This window comes from Patella vulgata, chromosome 4 (assembly GCF_932274485.2).
Source record: "Patella vulgata chromosome 4, xgPatVulg1.2, whole genome shotgun sequence".
NCBI lineage: Eukaryota > Metazoa > Mollusca > Gastropoda > Patellidae > Patella > Patella vulgata.
The window spans coordinates 69773303-69797530 of record NC_065882.2 but is presented as its reverse complement, the minus strand read 5'-3'; the positions used below and the strand labels follow the sequence as shown (position 1 = coordinate 69797530).

At 37.8% G+C, this 24228-nt stretch overlaps 2 protein-coding genes across 3 annotated transcripts; one reads left to right on the top strand and one right to left on the bottom strand.

The window, feature by feature from the left end:
• Positions 1-5762: 5762 nt before the first annotated feature.
• Positions 5763-9328, bottom strand: LOC126818203 (peritrophin-1). Its single transcript, XM_050545472.2, has 3 exons — positions 8832-9328; positions 7728-7934; positions 5763-6635 (listed from the first exon to the last, which is right to left on the bottom strand). The coding sequence occupies exons 1-3, from the start codon at positions 9130-9132 to the stop codon at positions 6427-6429; spliced, it is 717 nt and encodes a 238-aa protein (XP_050401429.2). The 5' UTR covers positions 9133-9328; the 3' UTR covers positions 5763-6426.
• A 2811-nt stretch (positions 9329-12139) lies between these two features.
• On the top strand, positions 12140-23451 carry LOC126818202 (DNA polymerase iota). Of its 2 annotated transcripts, none has more exons than XM_050545471.2 (10): positions 12140-12267; positions 12695-12878; positions 14649-14762; positions 16305-16469; positions 17146-17304; positions 17817-18056; positions 18371-18549; positions 19427-19518; positions 19702-19841; positions 22478-23451. In XM_050545471.2, exons 2-10 carry the CDS (start codon positions 12737-12739, stop codon positions 23437-23439), a joined length of 2193 nt encoding a protein of 730 aa, XP_050401428.2. In that variant the 5' UTR covers positions 12140-12267; positions 12695-12736; the 3' UTR covers positions 23440-23451. The 2 variants fall into 2 exon arrangements, with proteins under 2 accessions (XP_050401428.2, XP_055956711.1); XM_056100736.1 differs by having other exon boundaries at positions 12140-12271.
• Positions 23452-24228: the final 777 nt, after the last annotated feature.

Genomic DNA, 24228 nt, shown 5'->3' with positions numbered 1-24228 from the left:
TGACAAGCAGAGACATCGATGACAAACCGTGACACCGTTAATAAATAGAGATATTGGTGATAAGCAGAGACATTGATGACAAGCATAGAGATCGATGACAAGTAGAGACATTGATGACATGCAGAGACATCGATGATACGCAGAGACATCGATGATAATCAGACACCATTGTCGATCAGCAGAGACATGCATGACAAGCAGACACCATGGATGATAAGTAGAGACAATGTTATCAATAATGTTAAGCAAAGTCAGCAATGAGAAGGAAATACACCAATAGTACAAATACTGCAATGGAACGGCACCTGGGATTGGATAAAGTTTACTTTACATAAAACCATATTCCTTATCCCACCAAAAGCCAGTTTTACGCTGTGTCAGCGGTTTTGGCATTAAAAGGCGAATTTACTACACAATCCCTATGTTGTGGATTCATTGGTAATCGAAAATGATACCCCGTGTTTAAAAATATGTTGATTTAACTAAGAAAAAATTAAACAAGTTGTTAAAGCCACGATTATTTGTGACTTGTCACTGCCATTACAGTAAACACGCTTGATGATGTTAAAACAAGTTGCCTGTTGTAAGCCTCGATTATAGCACGCGCGGATCAACTACTTGACAAATGACATTTTGAGGACTTTTGTTAATCGTGACATCTAAGAAAATAATGATTTCGAACCGTTATTTTTTTTCTCTCTGAACATTTGACAAGTAATTGAAAAACATACCCAAAAAACTTTCAAATCTCATCCAAGCTTATCTTTGGATTTCTTCCCTAATATGAAACTTTAGTAATGCTAGGTTCCCACTATCACGATTCCCGCTACGATTGAAATCGTGGTTTTAATCGTGGAGTAATAATGATGATCCTATCAGTCTTATTATACATTGAGGTCAGTCGTAGCAATAGTGTTGATCGAAACGTATCCGAACATATCTAGACGTACCAGATCGTGGACTCAATAGAGACTTTTGGCAAGCGTAATTTCCTGGTCCGTATCGCGTATCCGTATGGATTTTGCGTGTGACGTCATCAATGTCTGTGTATTTCTCAAACGTGATACGGCACACGGATACGGCAGCACGTATGGAACGGCTTTCATACGGAAATGGTCCGTATAACACTGTCGTCTTTTTACCGTCGTTTTTGCTACTTTTAGACTCTGAAATGTTGCATCATAGCGTTTTTATGAATCTTTGTGTATCCTAGAACACGAAGGTGTATATTTGATGTGATTTTAACAGTGATAACGACTGCAATTTAATCATTATTTTCGATGGGTTGTTCTCGAAATTTTCATATTTTTCCCGCCTGTCTGCATACTGGTTGATCTACGGGCTAAACTTTCTGAAATGATACATTAGTGAAACCAAAAATTTCTAAAATCTGCCAAAACTCTAAAACTACATTGACGCAGCGTATCACGTATACGATACGGATACGGGATACGGATGGGAAAAATCCGCTTGCCAAAAGTCTCTAATAGGGGCAATCCTATCGTAACGCATCGCATGACAGTGGGAACCCAGTATAAGTATGGCGTTTGTTCACTAATCAAGAGGTCCCGGGGGAGAGAGAGAGAGATAAATGGGATTTAAATGAAATGAAATAAAATGGGGTTTAACGTCCTACTGTTCTGTTCCTATGCTGGGCTAATGAAGACGGGCATACACCATACAGTGTGCTATGAGAGAAATTTTGCCCGGGCAGCAGCACTATCGCCTACTCTTATATCGAATTCCAACTGCCAAGGGGTCTTTTACGTGCATTCCAATGTATACACGGGACCTCGGTTTTTCGTCTCATCCGAAGGACTAGACAGCTGTCCTTGTCAGGCCCTTCGTCCTGCATTACTCACAAGGGGGAACCACGCTGGAAAATCTGGATGAACCTGAAATGGGGTTTAACGTCTACTCGACACAAACTAGGTCATTTCGGGACTAACATATGGTGTAATTTTATTTCAATAATTCGCTTGCGCGTAGGGGTCTTTAGCGGTGGGAGGAAACCAGAGGACCCGAAGAAAACCCACGAGGTTGGACAGGCGAAGAGGTCCCGGTATTAGCCGAGAAAGTCTTAGGGATTTTCTAGCTTGGTTACCACTTGTCGATTGTACGGGATGGGAGGCCTGGCCAGGAAAAAAGAAACGTCTAGTCGTTGAGTTGGCGTAACAAACCCGAGTAGACTGATTGGTGCAGAAGACTAGGACGTTAAACCCCATCTAATATAAGTATGATTTTGGCATGTACGATGTGATAAGACAAATAAATATCAACACAACAAAATGTTTTAAAAAATATGAATATGTATATTTCTACGGGAGTAATTAAAACAACGTTTAGGAGAGAGAGAGAGAGTGAGAGAGATGGGGTTTAAAGTCCACTCGACACAAACTAGGTAATTTCGGGACTAACATATGGTTTAATTTTATTTCCATAATTCGCTTGCGCGTAGGGGTCTTTAGCAGTGGGAGGAAACCGGAGGACCCGGGGAAAACCCACGAGGTTGGACAGGCGACCCTACTCCTTGTCACGTACAACCGGGGATTCGAAACAACGCCAGTCGACCCAATGACAGGCTTTATGATACAGCGCGCACGTTTTAACCATTCGGCCATCCAATCCTCCACGTTTAGTCGAATGACCTTTTTCTCAAGTAAAATTCAAGGATCAGGACCCTCGGCTATGGACCCTCAAATATGGATCCATTATTGTTATGAATTAATACTTGCGTAGACCGAGCTTCCGAAAGGGTATATTATGTAGGTGCAAGAAATTTGTGAGTGATTGCAGGGTGCAACTGGGGGCTACCAACAGTCGGTCAACGCACTCTTACAACTGGATAAAACTGATATTTTACAGGCTGCTAATAGTTGTTCCTGTTCTACTTTTCGGGACAGTTTCTTCGCTCTGCACGATTTTACGACTGATCAAATGTCACACATATGTCACGTGACTGTGTCCAAATGATGATGACAGAAACGTGGACAGAGGTTGTCGAGTGATATTTGACATTGTTAAAAAAAAAAGTGGAAAGTGCGACTAAACCAATTTCACACCGAAATCGACAAGTGAAGAGAACGACCGTGTAAGAAATGTCATTTAGTTTAAAACATCTTTTCAGTCAGTCAGTAGCGTGGGTGCAGGGCCGGATTTACTTACTTTGAGCCTTACGGCCAACTCATAAAAATTCGGCCCACTCAGGATTAGAAAATCAATTATTACCCCCAGTTAGGTCGAATAGTAGTTAGTAAGTATAGCATTATGTAATTTTTAAATGACTCCATAGAATATTGATTTGTAGGCCAGATTTTTGTTTGATTGAATGTGTAAGAAACTCCGACAAACCGGCCCATTACCCCCCCCCCCCCCCCAAAAAAAAACAACAAAAAAACAAAACAAAACAAAACAAAAATAAAAACAACAAAAAACCCTAGCCCACTCGGCCAAAAAATCGGCCCATTTGTATATCTGGACTAAGCTCCGGGGGGGGGGGGAGGGGCTGTTGTGCGTCCCTGCCTAACCGGCCATGGATGGAGGCATAAGCATCACTGTACATCCTCTAGAATTTTCAAGCGAGATGCTATGATGCAGCCACTCGTCAAAATTATGTACAAATCATTTTGCTTAAATGGCATCGGTGTCTTTCATTATGTATCAAAATTTATCATTTAATATTATTTTATACATTAATGAATTTATTAAATCCGGCATACAATTCCTCGACAAACACCCTTGACACTTGGTCAAACTTCCAAACCACATACTCGGTCATTTTTTTTTCTATTTAAAACTGGTGTTGGTCGCGGGCTTGGATGACAATATAAGAAGGTGGGGGTAACGATAACCGATTAAACGAATAACCGCATATGGGTACAGACCACAATTTATTTCCCCCATAGGCTCTATTTTTTGGAACCATAAATGGGTCTAAAAGCACATATTAATGTAATATGAATGTATATAAAGTGATTTTTATACTTTTTTTTTTTAAAAAAAAATGTAATTTCTAATCAATTATGTTCTATGAAATACTCCGGTTTCCTCCCACTGCTAAAGACCCCTACGCGCAAGGGAATTGTGTAAATAAAATTAAACCATATGTTAGTCCCGAAATGACCTAGTTTGTGTCGAGTGGACGTTAAACCCCATTTCTCTTTCCCTCTCTCTATGAAATACTTGAACAGCCCAAACTAAACGACAGTGTTTACGCCTAAATGTTCTAAATGTTTCTTTTTTATTATTCTTTTATCATTTCTGAATCAGCCATTACTGTTACTGTCGTATTGTAATTTAGGATATGTTTTTCTTTGTTCATTGATTTTGCGTCCGAAACGATATGGTACACGAGTCGTGTACCATATTTTAAAACGTTCATTGTGTCTTAGATATTGGATATTAGGATCTCACAATTTCACGGCAACATCAAAACATCAATATGGATAGAAATGGAACAATATTGAATTCTAATTTGTGTTTTAATTTCGAATATTATGAAAAATATTGATTTAGAGACTTGGCTCCTTTAATTCTCGTCTCTTTGTCCGCCTCCTACTTTTCCCCACATTTTTGTTGGACTGAACGATTTCCACTACAGATTTTGTGATACACTAACACCGTAATCAACACCTATCAAGTGGCAGTAAGCGTCCACAGAGCTGTACGGTCCCTGGGCCTGTAATGATATAAACAAGCTTCATTCAAAATTTTAAAAAAAAGAAAAAAAGATTTACAAGAAAGACGTAACAGAAATAATGCGATAGATCTTGAAGGCTGAATATTTACAATAACCTGACCCAAAATGTCATTGCAACCCCTCTTTTTCAAATTATAGAACAAAATGTCAACAACCATATCAATGCAAAAAAAAAGACTAAGGAGAGAGAGAGAGAGAGAGAGAGAGATAGAGGGAGGGTTTGTTGTTTGTCTCCATATGGACATCTAGCTGTGTCGTTATTGGCGTTGTTGATATCATGATAGTTAATCACCAAGAGTAAGTTAGAAAGCATAATATAAGACCCAGTTGTCCTCCCCACCCCACTAACTTTCGATGGTACGGGAGGTTTTGAGACCAGACCTTAGGGACACCTATTTGGAGAGGTAATAATTACACCTTTGATCGGTGTATTACGTGTGTTTTAGTAAGAACAAGGGCTCACTTCCCATTTGTCAGGGGTAATGCTGCCTAGTGGTCGATGGGACAAAAAATAACAAAACCAAACCCCGGTATATTCATTGGTGTACACATCAAACGTTTAAAATTAGGATTTAGCAGGAAAACATCAGACGAGTGAAGTAGCCTAAGGAGCAAACATTTTGAAACAAACTCTAGATACAGGTCGAAAGGCAATGTAACCAGCTTGATATGTGATGTGGGCTTCTAAGAATGACAATGTTTACCAGTGGCAGATTTGGGTTGGGATGGCCGAATGGTCTCATGCGTGATTTTTACATCATTAAGCTCGCTCTGTCATTCTGTCAAACTTGTTTGTGATTAGGGTTGTCTGCCTAACTTTCTCCGGAACTTCTGGTTTCCACCCACAGCTAAATCCCCTGTGCGCAACTAATTATTGAAATAAAAATTGTACCATATGTCAGTCCCGAAATGACATAGTTTGTGTCGAGTGGACTATAAGCCACCCCTCTCTCTGCTATGGACACGACCGAAGGTTCTTCTGGCTCCCAACCGGGATTCGGACCGCTCGAACCGCGCCTCTTGGCGCCAAAGGAAGGAGAACCACCCCGATAATACTACGCTCTTTAGTTTGGTCGAACACAACAATTGTATTCAGTGTATTTATTAAAAAACATTTCACAAATATACATCAAACACATTTTCTATCACCTATTATCCTAGTGAACACCGACGAAAGGGAAGAGTAAGAAAGGATAGTTTTTGAGATCTACATGAAAACATTGAAATAAACAAAAAACTTTAATACTTGAAATATATAAATGTATATACAGGGTAACATTAGTAAAAAGTAATACTGTTAGTTTGAATTTAAATTATATTAAAGGGGCATCGTATCTGAATAAAGACTTCAAACATTTGTGCAAATCATGCAGATTTTTCAATTCTAATGTATAAGTTATGGAGGATTTATCTTTACATTAGAACCCACGGTCTTCTTTATTTATCTGAGGTTTATAAAATAATTGTTAAAATTAGATTGTAATAACAGTTTTTAAATTAAAAAAAAGAACCATATGTTTTATTGTTCCTTTAATAAATAGAAACTAGGCCATTGTTCCTCGCAATGGACTCGTCTTGTTTATAAAGTGTGTGCTCAATTATGGATGCTTTTCATTAATCTGCAAATTTTAACTTGAGCAAGTTTTATTCACCGAGAACGTCATAGCAATTGCAACTGTTTTGTTTAATGCCTCGGGTTGACTTCCGCATTCTAAAACAGTTTTATTTTATGCCTCGGGTCGGCTGCCGCATTCAACATTAGCTCTCCAGTCACACTTGTGTTTAATATCTGAAAAATGGCTGTTACTGGGACACTTGACTCTAGCTACTACACGACCATAGTTACATTTGTAGAATCTGGCACAGTTCCGTGGATCAGCTACATCACCGTTCTTTGTTCCTTCACATGGTTTATCAATAATAGGACTGGCAGTTGCTGGAAACAGAATTATGACAATCATTAAATCAATAACGACGAACCGAAGGTGATGATGTATTTTATAACGGCAAACTTATACAACTATATATAAGGAACACAAAATATTGTCGAATGAACATCATGACAACAGATTGATAGTTTGATAAGTCCATCACGGAAAGGATATGGGGTTTAATGTCCTTCTTTTCTGCTCCAACCGTACAAATACAGCATACGCCATGAAGGCATTTTTGTCCGGGCAGCGGCATTTTTCTTATTCGAATTCCAACCGTCAACGACGAGACGCTGGGGCTCTACGGAAATGAAATGGGTTTTAACGTCCTACTTTTCTGCATCAACCGGGATAATGAATATGGACATACGCCATGAAGTGTGCTGTATGGGGGCATTTTGGCCAGGAAACGGCGTTTTCTTCAAATCTGCGTCAGGGGTACTTTTATGTGAACGGCATCTCAGCGTTCGCTCACTTCCGAAGGAGTAGAGGCTGTTTCTTGCCAGACCCCCTTCCTGTACAACTGGTATGAGGAAGCCACGCTCGTAAATTCAGAGGAACTGTCTGAGCTAACAGCGAGGTCGAACCCGGGACTTTATTGTTAGTGAACCAACGCCTAAATCACTTAAGCCTAGCTCACAACCCGCCTTAAGTGTTTTGACACGCACGGGTCGTAGGGTTTGGTAGCTCGCAGACCAGCCGCAAGACACCAGGTGAACATTTTGTATGTGCAGGACCAAAGGTCTCTACGGCCAGTCTGCGTTCTTCTACGGTGCCGAACACAGACGACTGACGCGTAAGTCTCACGCACGGGTTTACTAAAATTCCCCAAGTAGACTGCCCGTAGTAGGACGTACGGCGAGTTGTAAGCTTGGCTTAAAACGCCGTTTATAAGAATCAATATAAATACGAATAGTGGAAAATAACCGTGTTACATTCAACATATTAGTATGTTGTTATCTGGAATGTCTATAAAATTGGTTTTATTCGCGGTCCGAAAAGTATCGCTACCACCACCATCTCCACCACCAAAACAGATATTTTCCCCACCCCACCCCTCTCCCTACGCCTACTATTAAAACCAAAGGTGTACTTACTGACGGAGATGTGACTAGGAATACTTCTGGTACGACATTCATCTGCAACCATGTAACTAAGTTCGCATGTATTATTTCTGGTAGAGAATAGAGTATTTTCAGGACAGGACATGGTAGCTACTACAGTTCTGTTGGTACATGCCAAAAATTGGGCACAGTTGTCTGGATCAGGGTTCATTCCACTTGGTTCTATACATCTTTCGTCATCTAAAAAGTAAAAGTAAACTGAATAATTCCGGATTCTAATCAATACCCAATATAATTACAATAGTGAGAGCAATCCGTATCGATCAAACGCCAAGACAATTCGTAATACACTTATGCTTATGTCCAAAGGTAAGTGAGCCTTGTGTCCTTTTGAACACTCACCTGGATCGTAAACACAGGCGGTAGTAGGCGCGATGAAAGATAGTTCCAATATCAAGCATTCATTAAAATCGAAAGAATAAAATGTTATAAGACTCTATTGTGCAGAGATGGACAGAGAAGGAGCTTGCGAATAAGGTAGGCTCGGTTTCCCCTAAAGAAATGAATGATCTCACCTAGTTTTGGCGTCATTTTGTTTAAGTCTGGGAGACCTTTTTGATCTTAAATTTTGGATGAATTGGTAAGATTGCTTAATTTGTGCATAACCCGGAAACATCATAAAATACTCTAGAAGAGGGCACCATTTACAGTCATCTGTTCAATGATTTAATCGCAGCCGGGATAGAGAAACCACACCGGATTCCCTTCTAGGGTGATGGCCCTTTCCCGTCCCCAATCCGTCCCTGTTGTCATGTCAGAACATGTTTCAAGTTCATATATGGTTAGATCTATTTGTTAAGGTCAACTTCAAGTTTGTTCAAAGGTCACGAGATGTAAACAGGGCTAGCGATAATCCCAACCCTAGCCCTAAGTCTGGACCTAACTCTAACGCTTTCCCTAACTCTTGCCTACAATCTCGCCGACAATTACGTGCTCTAACCTTATTTTTATCTCAGCGACCTTGACGAAAAATGAGTTGGCCGTAACAAATAGATCTAGTCTTCATATATGTGCACCCGTATGTGCACGTAAAAGAATCATTGACAGTTGGAACAGTCAAAATAAAAGCATACTTACTTATAGTTGGGGTCGTCATAACTTGGTTACAATCATCCCATTGTGAGAATGGCAAAACACAGGCATGCCCAGTATTAGACCACACCCGTGTATCGTTACAAGTGATGGTCCAGTATTTCTTTCCTTGGACACAGAAATGAACCTTCGTGCAGTCTGCACCATCGCGCGTCCATTCCGTTGACCAAGGATCTTTACAGCCGGGATCAGCGCCAAACGTGTCATCGAACATATCTTCTTGGCAACATGCTAAGTACAAACTTATCAAACAAACCAATAATAAGATTAAACTTTTCGTAGCCATGTTATGGCTAAAGTTGATTAAATATCGAATAGAACCTCACTAGACTATCTTCAAGAAAGATTAATTCCACAGGTATAACAAAGACTTTTATATAGTGCCAAATACTGTATGTTTTTTGTTAAAGTGGACAAAGTTCAGGAGTGATCAGTGCTTGTCCTGTCAAAAAATCGTTGTGTCCTTAGTTTAGGGTGAAGTGCCTAATACCCCGATGTCATTGCATGATCAATTATTTGGCCGAACCGGTATCCCAATCACCAAATGCGCGCGACGAAGACCTTTGATCCCTAGTCAATAATTACCAAGAGTACAATTTGCGTTACGTTCATCCACCGGAAACATCCGCAAGTTAGTAAACATTTTTATTTGTTCAAGTAATGTCTGTCCCGTAGCTGGGGATTTTCGAGACACAGAAAGGAACATAGGCACGTGTAGATTACCACAACAGAACACTTGTTCCAAAATCGACAAACATAAATGAGTTGAAACGTGTTGGGACCACTCTTTGGTAGTCCGTCGTAGAATGCGGGCTGATTGATTTAAAAAAATAAACCCATTTTACTGCGTCTGGAAGAGAAGAAAAACACTGAATGTGATGATTTGCGGGTTTCGCACGTCACCGAAGATTTCTGAGGTCAATTTTTGTTGATTTGTATGAGAGACATAAATTTGCTGTTAGAGACCTAAATCTTGTCATCCAACTTTCACTGAAGCGAATGCGTTTCTGACAGTATTGGGAAGAACGCTGTGTAGACTGCAAGGCGGGCACAAACTAAAATAGAACCATGAAACTATATTTCTTAGTTGAAAACGGGGTTTTAAATCTCAATTTTTGTGGGTGGCTGAATGGTTAGCACGTGCGCGCTGTACCATAAAGCCTGTCATTGAGTCAACTGGCGTGGTTTCGAATCACCGGTTGTACGTGGCAAGGAGTAGGGTCGCCTGTCCAACCTCGTGGATTTTTCTCCGGGTCCTCCGGTTTCCTCCCACTGCTAAAGACCCCTACGCGCAAGCGAATTATTGAAATAAAATTAAACCATATGTTAGTCCCGAAATGACCTAGTTTGTTTCGAGTGGACGTTAAACCCCATTTCTCTCTCTCTCTCTCTCTCTCTCTCTCTCTCTCTCTCTCAATTTTTGTGATGAAACATTTTCGGGGGTCCCATTGCTCTACGTCAAAGTGAATTTGTTTTTGCCCAAAAAATATGTTTCCGACATGGAAGAAAATCTGGCTGGTCGTTCGGCAACACTGACAGACGTCATGACCTCGAGGTTACGTTTAGTTTTGATTTACTGAACATGATATAATAAATGAAATGAAATGGGGTTTAATGTCCCACTGTTCTGCTCCAGCTGGGTTGAAGACGAAAATACGCTATACATTGTGCTATACGAGGGAAAGCTTGCTCGGACAGCGGAACTACTGAATTCTTATATCGAATTCCAGCTGGTATGGGATCTTTTAAGTGCACGCCAATGTGTACCAGGGGTGTCGGTTTTTCGTACATCCGAAAGACTATGCGTTGTATCTCGCCAGACCCTCACACATGAAAGAACTAATCTTTTCACACAAAAATGGGAGTGACATCAACCATGAATGCCGTTGTTCGGGTGTTCGGGGGAAATATTCGTAAAATGCAGCCCCCATTCAAGGCAAAACATTTTTCTGAAAAAAAATGATCATATCAGCCAGGTAGGCCTAGTTCATGCGAAAGCATGTGTCCATTTGGGTCTGTTCGCTGATTAGTTTCAGGGCCATGTGTTAAACCCATAAAGAACCACCCCGCTTCCCAATTTTCTAGATCATAATGAAAGGTTCGTCTGAGTATACCATCTAATATAGTCTTTTGGAAGTAGATATCAAAGCATGCATCCACTATTTAATCCGAATAATCAATATAAATGATAATTTTGGCTTAGTAATTCATGTACTTTTACTGCTTCGCCTATTACTAATACTATATATATGATTATGACTGATTCAGTATCTATTCGGGCTACTCTTTAGGCTCGCTTAAGGCTAAAAGTAAAGCCATGCTAAAAGCTAAGAAACATTGTAGATTTCTTCATAGGTCACGGGGTGTAAATAGGGTTAGGACACGTGATTGTGGGCTATCCGTAATCCCAACCCGTGCCCTAACCCTAATAGGCTAACATCTCGTAAGCTATGACGAAATCTTCAATGGTTCTTAGCTTTTAGCCTTAACCGCACTCACATCCCGCGTGTCCATATCCAGAACGGTCCACACTTCCTGGAATCAAACTGGTGGGGGTGAGCTAAATTGGGGGTGCGCCGCGAAGAATCATATTATTTCTTACGTCGATCTATAGGCGCCCACAGATAAAAGCAGTTTATAAAGAAAGCATCAAAAGACGGGTTTGATTTGTAGGCTATAGCCAAGTCTAAAATATTTCAGTCACGTACACTTCGTTCGGTGAAGGGGGTGGATGGCCGAATGGTTAGCACGTGCGTGCTGTATCATAAGGCCTGTCATTGAGTCAACTGGCGTGGTTTCGAATCCCCGGTTGTACGTGACAAGGAGTAGGGTCGCCTGTCCAACCTCGGGGGTTTTCTCCGGGTCCTCCGGTTTCCTCCCACTGCTAAAGACCCCTACGCGCAAGCGAATTATTGAAATAAAATTAAAAAAAACCCCAAAAACATATGTTAGTCCCAAAATGACCTAATTTGTGTCTAGTGAACGTTAAACCCCATTTCTCTATCTCTCTCTCTCTCTCGTTCGGTGAATACAGAACAAAATGACTAACCGCAAACTAATTTCATGTCCAATTAAAGGGAGTTAACTCCGTTTTTGAATATTCTACTACCCAATCTGTTTCACAGAGGTATTGCGAAAGCCTGCATTTTACCAATAATTTATTCATACACAACATTAAAAACTTTAAGATATTAGTCATATAATTTATTTTTTAATTTACACCCATACGTCATTTGGGTATGCCTTTTAAATGAACCCTGTCCTATTTGTGGTCTTTCAATACATTTAACGAATAACTAACTTCTAACAACAAACCAACTTCTTCAACTCGCGGGGGAAAGGAAACTCTTTTTTGACAGCTAAACGGCAAACGGGCATAATATTATTGCATTTTCTAGTTTAGTAACGGTAGACTTTCAAAGTAGGTCTATATCATCGACCAGTTAATAAATACAGCTTGACAATCAGTGTAGCATCTTCTAGTGTTGATAACATCGACAAAAATCATTAGTTTTATTGAAACTAAAAGAAAGCCTATTAGTAGTAGTATAATAATAAATAATATTATACTATATAATTATAGCCTATAAGATTAAGTATAACCCAGGCCAAATAGGGTACCGGTAGTCTATAACTGAGAATGAGATGAGCCCAACACCAAGGGAAAAATTGCGCTGTTCCCTTTAAATTATGTAGCCTGGAACCATGTCAATATCAATCATGAGCACAGGGATAAGGTGTGTCCTTATTTAAGGATACATTCCCCCATCCCCCGCCCCAGAGCTACCTCTCTTTATGATAAAATGCACTTGGGTTTAATTAAATCACCAAATCGTTCACTGTTACAGATTGCTCTACTAGGCCTGTAGTGGGCTACCTGCCAGGATAAAATGAAAGATGACAATGATGATTATAGTGATGGAGAGGAAGATTGGAGCAAACCAGTTAGTTTATCTGATGATGGTAGTAAATCAGAGGTTTATACATCACCTAAACCAAGTACCGGTACCGGTACTACAAGTGTAACTAACAGTAAGTAGCCTAAATCTCCCACCACAACCACTTGGGTACTTCCGTTTTTTTCTTTACATCATAAACGGGGGATGTCTCAGGAACCAGACGGTCTTATTTCAATCCAGGTGTTGACTGTGAAAGTTACCCAGGAATTTCCAGTCTAGTTTCAACTTGTCAGTGGTGTATAGGCAGACGCTGAAAAGGAAAGGCATCTATATAATTGTGTATATCATTGTTATAAAATGTTAAATATCGCCCACAAACGGTTTGAAATCAAGTTTAAGGTAGGCTGTAGTGTCGCTCCTCTCTGGGCACAATTTCCCACATAGCAATGATAGCGTATAACCCTCTTTATTAGTTTGGTTGGTGCATTTCATTTAAAGACATTTAAAGGAGCTAAATCGCTAACATTTGGGACCTAGAAATTGACAAGAGTAGGTCGCAACACATATAATAGTGTAGTATGAATGTATATAAACTGATTTACATCCAATGGTTTCCATTTTTACTCCAATTTCAAATGAGTTATGTTCGGCGAAATAAGCCAGCAGTCTCAAGCGAGTGCAAATTTCTAGCGTCTGGTTATTCCAGTCTACATACGCCGTTTGATTTGGTGCAATGTGTCTAGCCTCGTCCCTCGAGTCTCTTGATACAACTGGGACTGAAGCGCATTATGGTACACGATTAGTGTACCAATGGTAAAATGTGCGTTCTAAGGAGCACTATTTACAGCCTGTGGTTTTAGACGATCCAAGCTCTGTTGGAAAAATAGCAAGACACAACTCCATATAAACAACCATAAAGCTGCACTACCTTGTTTCAACGAGAGAGAGAGAGAGAGAGAGAGAGAGAGAGAGAGAGAGAGATGGGGTAAGCTGTAGTGTGGCTCCTCTCCGGGCACAATTTCCCACATAGCAATGATAGCGTATAACCCTCTTTATTAGTTTGGTTGGTGCATTTCATTTAAAGACATTTAAAGGAGCTAAATCGCTAACATTTGGGACCTAGAAATTGACAAGAGTAGGTCGCAACACATATAATACTGTAGTATAAATGTATATAAACTGATTTACATTCAATGGTTTCCATTTTTACTCCAATTTCAAATCAGTTATGTTCGGCGAAATAAGCCAGCAGTCTCAAGCGAGTGCAAATTTCTAGCGTCTGGTTATTCCAGTCTACATACGCCGTTTGATTTGGTGCAATGTGTCTAGCCTCGTCCCTCGAGTCTCTTGATACAACTGGGGCTGAAGCGCATTATGGTACACGATTCGTGTACCAATGGTAAAATGTTTATTTTGTCTTAAATATTGGATATCAAAAGCCCATCTTTTTCCGGTAAGATCACAACATGAATGTTGATTTAATTTGACAAATGAATCGTGTTTGCAATGTTGAAGATTTTGGATGATATTGAATTAGAGACTTAGCTACTTTAAAGGAAAATTTCAATACAGTAAAAAAAAAAAAAAAAATCCAATGCACAAAAATCCTTTTATTATGGTATTGTACATGTAGGAATGTGTGTTTCCATACAATTAAATTATTTTTAAAAATCAAACAGTCTATTTTTAAAAAAAGGTGAAAACATTGATATGCCAAATGCAGTTTTGAAAAACATATTGGGAAAACTCTGTATATAAATATAGCATCAAATCCACAAAACGTGTATACATTTGTAGATTGCGTTGCAATATATTGATTTATTTTTACAACCCTAAGTATAAACTATTGCAAATTGTCAATTTCCAATTTTTAATTAATCAGAATTATCTTGATCTGTTTCAGAACATGCAAACATTGAAGCACAACACCTCCGAACCATCATACATATTGATATGGATTGTTTTTATGCTCAAGTAGAAATGATTAAAAATCCAAACCTTGCTAATATACCTCTTGGTGAGTTTTCATTTTGTTACTTCTGGCAAGTGTAAAATTCAGTTGATAAATGATAAAGTGAGGTTTCATGTATTAAGGTAGTCCCAGATTTCACAATGTTACTGTTGACAAATCAGGGTATAAGTATACAAATGAAATGCCATATTGGGAAGAAATAGGTCAGATAGCTTAGGGTTACATAACCCTTAAGGGATTCCACTGTTCAATTATCACTTACCACTATTAACTTATGCAAGTAATTCGAGACTTATTACCAAAACATGGAAACCATTAGCCTGTGGCTGTGAGGGTGTGACTGAAGTATGACTTCAGTATTCCATGTTTTTAGCAGATGCAGTACATTTCAAGAAATCCTGTTTTATAATAATATGTGTATATATATTTGTAATGCACTTTATCTACAAGGGTTGTGGTCAAAGTGTGATACAATTAATATCCCAATCTCTAAGATATCGTACAGGTAAAGCCTTTACCATTAACCTGATTAAAACACAGATCCTATTTCGTTTTGTTTTTTAGAGTTCAAAATTTCGTTTTACTTGTCTTGACTACACTAGGATCTGGATGAGTTGTTATGTCACCTGCGTTCTAGATGGCGTGAGGGATATTAGCCAATGAAACCATCTGTTACAGAGACTTCTAGGCGTGCAATGTACAGAACTGTGGGTAAACCACTACAAACGTCACACCTGATTGATAAATCAATGTCTGACGTCACAGGGTCAGATCTTCATGTAGTGTAGGTTATCGAAAGTATAAAAAACAAAACAAAATATAGATCTGTATTTTCATCAGATTGCTTTACCCTTGAACTCATTCCGTTCTACTCCACTATACCCTGGGTTAATCTATGGGGGAGACATGTTTTCAAGTTATCCGCCCCTGATGATTGTGCTATTTTTATCGACCAATTCAATAAATTATTATTTGAAAAGGAAGTTGGCAAAGGGAAGTTACTCTCATCGGACAATGTTAGGAGTTGGCCTATTCTAAATGCGTAATTATTAACAACCCACTATATATTATGTTAATGAAGACCAGAGGTACATATAACAATGTAGGGTCATTAGTTTTATTGAGAATCCTTCATTCGTTCTTGGGATTTTATGTCCACGTAATCGTTGACAAGTTAGTGTTTATCAAATAAATTATAAATATATACATCATTTACATAAATCATTCAGTAAATGGACATGAATATGGTTATCTACCCTTATAAAAACGAAGGCTAAACGATTGGTTTGTAAACTGTTTTCTGATTGGTTCGTAGACTGTAGCTACATTCTAGGCCAGGGCAGATAATTTGAAATCGTGGAAACCCTATGGATTAACTCAGGGTATAGTGGAGTAGAACGGAATGAGTACACTGGGTAACCGAGGATGGCACCATCCTACCAGTACCTATTTACAGCTGGGTAGAATTACAGAGATGAATTATCTTATTCTAGGACACAAACAAGAACTTGACGCATAATTTAGATTGCAACCATTTGCTAACAAATGCTATTTTCCCTCTTTAAAATTCAATGATTTTTTGTTTAGGTATTCAGCAGAAGTATATTATAGTCACATGTAATTATCCAGCTAGAGCTCTAGGTGTTAATAAGTTGATGTCCATTAAAGATGCCAGGGCTAAATGTCCATCATTGGTATTAGTTAGTGGAGAAGATTTAACAGATTATCGTAAAATGTCCTATAGGATATCTGGTTGGTTCTTTTTATTGTGTTCATTGGGGTTTTTTTTGTCAGCACACATATCCTAAAACATGAGAGAAATCATAGATTTCTAATGTTTTTTTTTTTTTTTGTTTTTTTCATCACGTGGCTAAGAGGCTGGCTCGCTAGCCTGGAGGTCGGGTGTTCGATCCCTGCATCGGCCGAGAAAGTTCATTCCGATTTTCCAGCGTGGTTTCCCCTTGTCATTGATGCAGGACGGAGGGCCTGACAAGGACAGCTGTCTAGTCATTTTCGGATGGGACGAAAAACCGATGTCCCGTGTACACATTGGCGTGCACGTAAAAGATCCCTTGGCAGTTGGAATATGATATAAGAGTAGGCCGTAGCGCCGCCGCCCGGGCAAAATTTCCCTCATAGCACACTGTATGGCTTTTGCCCGTCTTCATTAGCCCAGGTTAGGAGCAGAACAGTAGGACATTAAACCCCATTTCATTTCATCTAATGTTTTTTAATAGCTAACTTTTGCATATTGGACAGTAAAACTATAAACTTTAATGATTTTTTTTAAAAAGATGATAATTGATTCTAGTTTGAAAAAACGTTAAAGATGCTGTGTTCTGATTTCTTTATTATTTATTAATTCAAGTCTTGTGTTTTTTATACTTTGGAATTTTCAAATTATCAAGTTTATATTTTTTCTTTTTAGAACATCTGTTGAAATATACTAAGAAAGTTGAACGTCTAGGTTTTGATGAGAATTTTTTAGATGTATCCGATCTAGTAGGGACAAGAATGAAGGAGAAAACACTTCATCTGGTATCTGGATATACCTATGGATCAGATGATAAAGATGTCAATATTAATGGTAATACTGATATTAAATCAAAACAAGAATAACTCACTATTTCTTTATAACATCTTAAAAGTATACTTGTGCCATATCTTCCAAAAAGGGTGCACTAAATATATCTTGTCTGGATAGCCAAAGCTTTAAGGGTTTGGTTGTTCACAAAATTGCTATCCGAATGTCCTTGATACCGGCACAATGTCTGGCACCAATGCACCACAGGCAGTAACATTTCAGTCTACTCTTCATCAAATGACAAATATCAAAGGTTCTTTTACACAGGTGAGACATGGTTTTTTAGCCCATCTAAAAGACTAGATGCTTTTTACTTGTTAAACGGTCTGTCCGACACCACTGACAAGGGTAAACCAGACTGAAAAAATTCCAAAGAAACATGGGTGGGACCTCATGATCCAGTGCTATACTCAATAACATTATATGTTTAATGATTGTTTAACAGAGAAGAAAACAGTGATATTTAATCCATCTAGAGAGACTGTATACATGTATTATGATATTATATTTTACAGAATATAAACAATGTTCATGTGGATGTAATCTGAGACTTACTGTAGGATCACAGATAGCTAGTGAAATACGACAGAGTTTATTACAAGAACTAGGAATAACATGTTGTGCTGGTATATCATATAATAAACTATTAGCTAAACTTGTTGCTGGTATACATAAACCTAATCAACAAACTACACTCTTTCCTGATCAGTCATTTCAATTAGTAAACTCTCTACCTAAAGCTCAAAATATACCAGGTAATCAACACATAGACGTTATTTCAAAATTTGAATGAATCTTATTTTAAATACGTTAAAAAAGCTAAACCACTTTGGTTTAGATCAAAATAAAGACTTAACAGTACTTTTAAATTTTATTTGGAATGATTAAGTGAAAGTTAGCTTATTTACTAATTGTGGTTTAAAGTTGGCAAATGTTGTTAAGTATGATGCTTTATGTCTAAAAAACTCAATTTTGTTTATATAATTGAAGTATTATGTTAGTGTTTCACAATAATGAGGTAGTATTTAATTAGTATTGGGTAAATGTATAAATGTATGTATTATTTTAGGTATAGGATATGGAATGGCTAAGAGATTAGCTGGTATTGGTGTTAATTCTGTGTGTGATCTATTTAACTGTAGTAAAGATAAACTAGTTAGTGAAGTAGGAGAACAAACAGCTATATTATTACAACATTTATCAGCTGGTATAGATAATACACCTGTAATACAATATGGACTACCACAGGTAATATACTACATTCAAAATAACTTTTTTTTTAATACCCCTCAAGTAGCTTCTTTGGTTCTGAAATCCAGGACCAAACTTATGTACTGTGTTAGGTCATGTAATCTGGAAGAGTTGCTGGAACGTTTCTGGCATTCAAGACAGAAAGAAAGAGAGAGAAATGAGTTTAATGTTGACTTGACACAAACTGGGTCATTTCGGGAATAACACATGGTTCAATTTTATTTCAATAATTTGCTTGCGCGTAGGGGTTTTTAGCAGTGGGAGGAAACCAGAGGACCAGGAGAAAACCAACAAGGTTGGACAGGCAACCTTACTCCTTGTCACGTACAACTGGGCAATCAAAACCACGCCAGTGGACTCAATGACAGATCTTATGATATAGCGCACACATGCTAACCATTCTGCCATCCAACCCCCCTGCATACAAGACAGCTTATGCAGTCAGGGTATAGATGTACAGGTATAGAGCAGGTTTTACTTAGGGTATGTAATATGTGCAATCAAGAACTAATATACATACATGTATATCTATTTAACAATATGTAGTGATTGGCATTGTACACTAGACAGGGTATGCTTATGCTTACAAGTTCTAAAACACCTGATAACACTACACACTTATTGTAAAGTTCACATAATTAATACATTTTGTTAATCTTTTTTGTATTATATCCAAAAGCGTCAGAGTCAATGTATTTACAGGGACAGGGCAACATTAACTGTGCAACAAAAGCAATACAAATGAAAGATAATAAGAACTTGAAATAAGACCTATCCTGTGATTACTGTTATTTAAAATTAAACATATTCTTCTAGCCATGTCCTGTCTGAAATTCTTTTAATATTACATACAAACAACATATTTTTTTTTCAGTCAATATCAGATGAAGATTCACATAGAAAACTAAGTTTAATGTCAGAAGTTGAAAAAGAAATAAAAGGACTTGTAACTAATGTTGTTAAAAGGTTGGTAGAACTATATTTCAATGTCACTCAGTATATAGAAATAATTGAAAGATGAATCATAAATGTAAACAGTATACATACAAGCTCATAAACAGCCAAACAGCCAGATGTGTTGTAAATTTTGTTTATAAGAATTGAAGAAGATCTATTTTGATTTTAGTTGTGTTTAAATTTTGTTTCTAGAGTTGAAGAAGATGGTAGATATCCCCAAACATTACGAGTTACAATAAGGAAGTTTACACCTAGACAAGATTATTCTAATGGTGGTCGAGAAAGTAGACAATGTCCTATATCCACATCTTTGTTTCAACATATTAATAAAGGTAGGTTTTAACATTTAGTTTGTAGTTTTTATGTGTTTGGTGTAGATGTTTATGTATTTTCTGTGTTTGGTGTATATTGGGGGGTCCAGAAAAAAATGAGTACACTATTTAAACATGCATTATGCAAGAGCAAAATCTGCTTATTACAAGTCTTTCTTTAGGCCTGAAATGTTATCTACATTATCAATTAGACTTTAATTAACTTAACCAGACCATAATAAACTCTCGATGTCAAGGCTAGCCTTCGATGTTGGCTGGATTAGATTCCTATATGCCGCTTAACGGCCATTGATAATTAAATCAAAACAGTGGATAATCAAGACTATGCTGTTTATATTAATGATTTTAGTAATGATGACCGAGACTATGCGAAAATTTCACCCGCTTCGTTCTCGGCTCATAGTGGATCAATTTGACTGAAATTTTCAGCAAATTACCTTTACACTATCAAGTTTTTATACGCCCACATTTTCATGTGGACGTATATTGTCGTCGCCCCTGTCCGTCCGGACGTCCGTCCGTCCGTCCACAATTTGTTTGTGGACTCTCTACAGGTCACAATTCTTGTCCGATTTTTACGAAACTTGAAATATAGGTTTATCCCCAAAAGATCTCGGCTGCTTTCGATATTGGCATGTATCGGATCGAAACTTCATGGATTATGGCCCCTGTTTGTACGAAAAATCACGTTTTTAGCTTGTGGACCCTATAGAGGTCACAATTTTTATCCGATTTTGTTGAAACTTGAAATGTAAGTTTATAACCCAAAAATCTCGGTTCCTTTCGATATTCGCGCATATCGGACTGTAACTTCCTGAATTATGGCCCCTGATTGTACGAAAAATCGCGTTTTTAGCTTGTGGACCCTATAGAGGTCATAATTTTTATCCGATTTAAAAAACCGTATTATTATATCACCGTTACACCCTAAGGACGACTGAGTTTGAATTGCGTGAAAATCAGCCCAAAATTGACAGACAAAATGGCTGCCGTTCGTTCTCAAATAGCATAAAAATATGGTATATCAAGGTTGTAGACCCTATAGAGGTCACAATTTTTATCCGATTTTGTTGAAACTTGAAATGTAAGTTTATAACCCAAAGATCTCGGTTCCTTTCGATATTCGCACATAACGGACCGTAATTTCCGGAATTATGGCCCCTGATTGTACGAAAAATCGCTTTTTTAGCTTGTGGACCCTATAGAGGTCATTTCGTACAAATCGCACCAAAACTGCCGGACAAAATGGCTGCCCCTCGTACGCAAATATTTTAAATATATTGTATATCAAGGTTTTGGACCCTCTAGAGAGTGGACACAATTTTGATCCGATTTTGATGTAACTTGAAATACATGTTTATAGCCCAAAGATCTTGGTTCCTTTCGGTATTCATGCATATCGGATTGTAACTTCCTGAATTATGGCCCTTGATTGTACGAAAAAATCACTTCTTTTTTTGAGCTTGTTCTCTGTCCATCTCTTGCAAAATGTGGGTGTATCTTGCATGGCAACCGCTTGTTAACTATTATAGCGAGAACTGCCATCTCTTTATCTTATCTCCCATAATGTATCTTTAAGGTGGAATGATTTAAAAAGTGTTTAACCTATATCATTCAAACTTGTCAAACAATATAGATGTTTGACATCTTCACTCAAAGTTACAGATCCACCACTCAGATACTATTGACATGATTAGACTTTAAAAAAAGAATGTCAAATTATCTTTTGACAGACTGAGTAGTGACGTCACACCAGGAATCTTAATCGACTCATTATTGATCACACTCACCTTAGTGTACTTTAACAAATGGTCTATTTATCTCCAGAAGTAAACTTTTAGGTATCTTGGTATTCCATATAATGATGTCATGTACTGTGATATCCTTACCCCATTGATAGGTTATTTCTCTACAACATACAGAATTTTCATGCCTCTTTACACTATCCTGCTGGTGCCCAATTTACAGCTGGGTAGACTGAATCCAGTGTCTTATTCAAGGGCACAGCTAGAGTGAGGATTAAATTGAACTTGGCTATTGAAATCATGCATATGCTGTGTAGTGTGCTTTAAGGAAAATTTGTCTACCCCACTACTAGATACTTTTACCTGCCAGGCCTATCCGTCCTACACCACTGTTAAGGGAACACTAGGTTGGAAAATACTCAATGAGCCACAGTGGTCCCTTGTGAAGATTGAACATGCAGCAGTAGTGTTACAGATCTAGCTCGCTAACCATTGTGTGTCTCTCCACTCCCCCCCCCCATGTGGATATGCTATTGTAATTGGGTTTCTATCTTACCTGGTTCTTGTGCACAACATATTAAGATTTTTATTCTTGATGCAATGAGGAAAAGGGGTGCGGGGGCATATGGGTTATCACATGGTTTGTCATTGAGTCAAAAGTCGTGGTTTTGATTCCTCGCTTGTACGTGACAAGGAGTTGGGTTGCCTATCCAAAGTCGTGGGTTTTCTCTGTGTCCTGAAGACCCATATGCACAAGCGATTAATGGAAATAAAATTGAACCATATGTTAGTCCCGAAATGACATAGTTTTTGTCAAGTGGACGTTAATCCCATTTCTCTCACTCTTTATGCAATGTCAATATCGTATTATTGTTTGTTTTGTTTTTTCAGATAAATCTGTTGTGATAAACTCATTAGTCGACATGTCATTGACTCTTTTCAAGAAAATGGTGGACATCACTAAATCATTCCATTTAACTCTTATTAATATCTGTGTTACTAAATTTACTAAAGTTATTGGTGAGGATATCTCTTCCTTCTTTCAACACAAAACATGGCAAGATGAAAAACAAGTTATTTCAGATATGAAGCCTGTGGAAACTAAAGTTCAAAACCAAAGTAGCCCTGCATTGAACATGTCGTTGACATCACCCACTAAAGGAATACAAGATTTTTTCGGAACTAGTTCTTCGAAACGGAAAGGAACATCTCCATCTGAATTAGTTAATAAAAGATCAAAATTGGATAGAAATAGTGTGTCTACAAATACAAGTTTTTCGTTAGAACAAGAGACTGATAAAAGACTTGTTGATCTGGATGTGGATTTAGACGTTTATAACCAGTTGCCAGAAGACATTAAGAAAGAAATTTTACAAAGCCATACAAGTCATTCCAATTCATCAAAAAGCACTTCAAAATCTATACATACTGAATCAAAGAGAAAACGTTCTTTAGAATCTTTCTTCAGTGGTAAGGGCAGTATGACTAATAAATTAAAGACCACACCACCGAAGCTATTTGAAACAAAATCTAAAGTGACTAAATCTCCTATCCAAAATAAACATTCAGCTAATTCAGAGGAAAGTGATAAAGAACTCTGTGTGTCATCTATAATTATCCCATCATCATCATCATCATCATCATTATCCACTGAATTTTGTGACACAAATGTTGATGAGTGTAATAATTTTATACCCCCGAATATAGACAAGAGTGTTTTTATAAACTTACCTAGTGACATTCAACAAGAATTAGTTAATGAATGGAAACATACTAATAAACCTAAAATATCACTGAATTCAGATAAACAGAAAAAGACTAATGGTATTCTTGGTTATTTTAAAAAGAAATAAATTTTAATCATTTGTTGGTTTTGTATTGTTGCCTTACTAAATGTCAATTAAGACATTTGATAAACTAATAAGCAGACATGAGAGAGGAGTTATGAACGTGTTTCTACTGTATTTATATTATGGTTTGTACTCCTTCATAATATTTTTAATTATAGTCTTCTGAAGAGAAACAATTTGTGGTCTAAGGGGAGATAATAGTGTGTTGGGGAACACAGCTGTAGTTACCTCCCTTGCTCAACAATAATGATTTAATTTCACATTGATCATTTGACTTTTTATGGGTGCAAATAATTTTCCCCTTTTTTTCTCTCAATGCTTTAAAAAACATAACTGAAACTTGATAGTGGTCCCATTCCATACTCATTTACCAGGAATGTTGCCCCAAATATACTGGAGTTCCATTTCTTGTCTGATTTGTCTTCATTATGAATTGTAAGTTGATAAATTATTTCTCTAACCTTCTTTATCTTGTACACTTTCAAAGCAGAATTTTCCAGAAGAAGGATAAATTTAAGGTAGAAGTATATTGAGTTTTGGGTGAAAAATGTAGCAAGGAAATATAGCAATCGAAGCAGCTAAATATGTGTTATATACATCTGAGGTAGAAAGCACTGTTAGGAAAACACTGAATCTGTCTTAATCAGTTGCATATATATGTCTGGACAGTCTTGAGTTCAACTACCATAAATGAAATAGGGTTTAACATCCTACTTTTCTGCTCTGTCAGTGTGCAGTGTGCTACAATAGAAATTTTGCCCGAATAGCAGCACTACGGCCTACTCTTATATC

Excerpts from the sequence above, each read along its gene's own strand:
- LOC126818202 (XM_050545471.2), top strand. The coding sequence starts at position 12,737 with ATGAAAGATGACAATGATGATTATAGTGATGGAGAGGAAGATTGGAGC. Across the intron at positions 12,879-14,648 it reads TACTACAAGTGTAACTAACA|AACATGCAAACATTGAAGCA; the intron begins GTAAGTAGCCTA and ends GATCTGTTTCAG. Across the intron at positions 18,550-19,426 it reads TACAATATGGACTACCACAG|TCAATATCAGATGAAGATTC; the intron begins GTAATATACTAC and ends TTTTTTTTTCAG.
- LOC126818203 (XM_050545472.2), bottom strand. The coding sequence starts at position 9,132 with ATGGCTACGAAAAGTTTAATCTTATTATTGGTTTGTTTGATAAGTTTG. Across the intron at positions 7,935-8,831 it reads TATGACGACCCCAACTATAA|ATGACGAAAGATGTATAGAA; the intron begins GTAAGTATGCTT and ends TTTACTTTTTAG. Across the intron at positions 6,636-7,727 it reads TCCTAGTCACATCTCCGTCA|CAACTGCCAGTCCTATTATT; the intron begins GTAAGTACACCT and ends TTCTGTTTCCAG.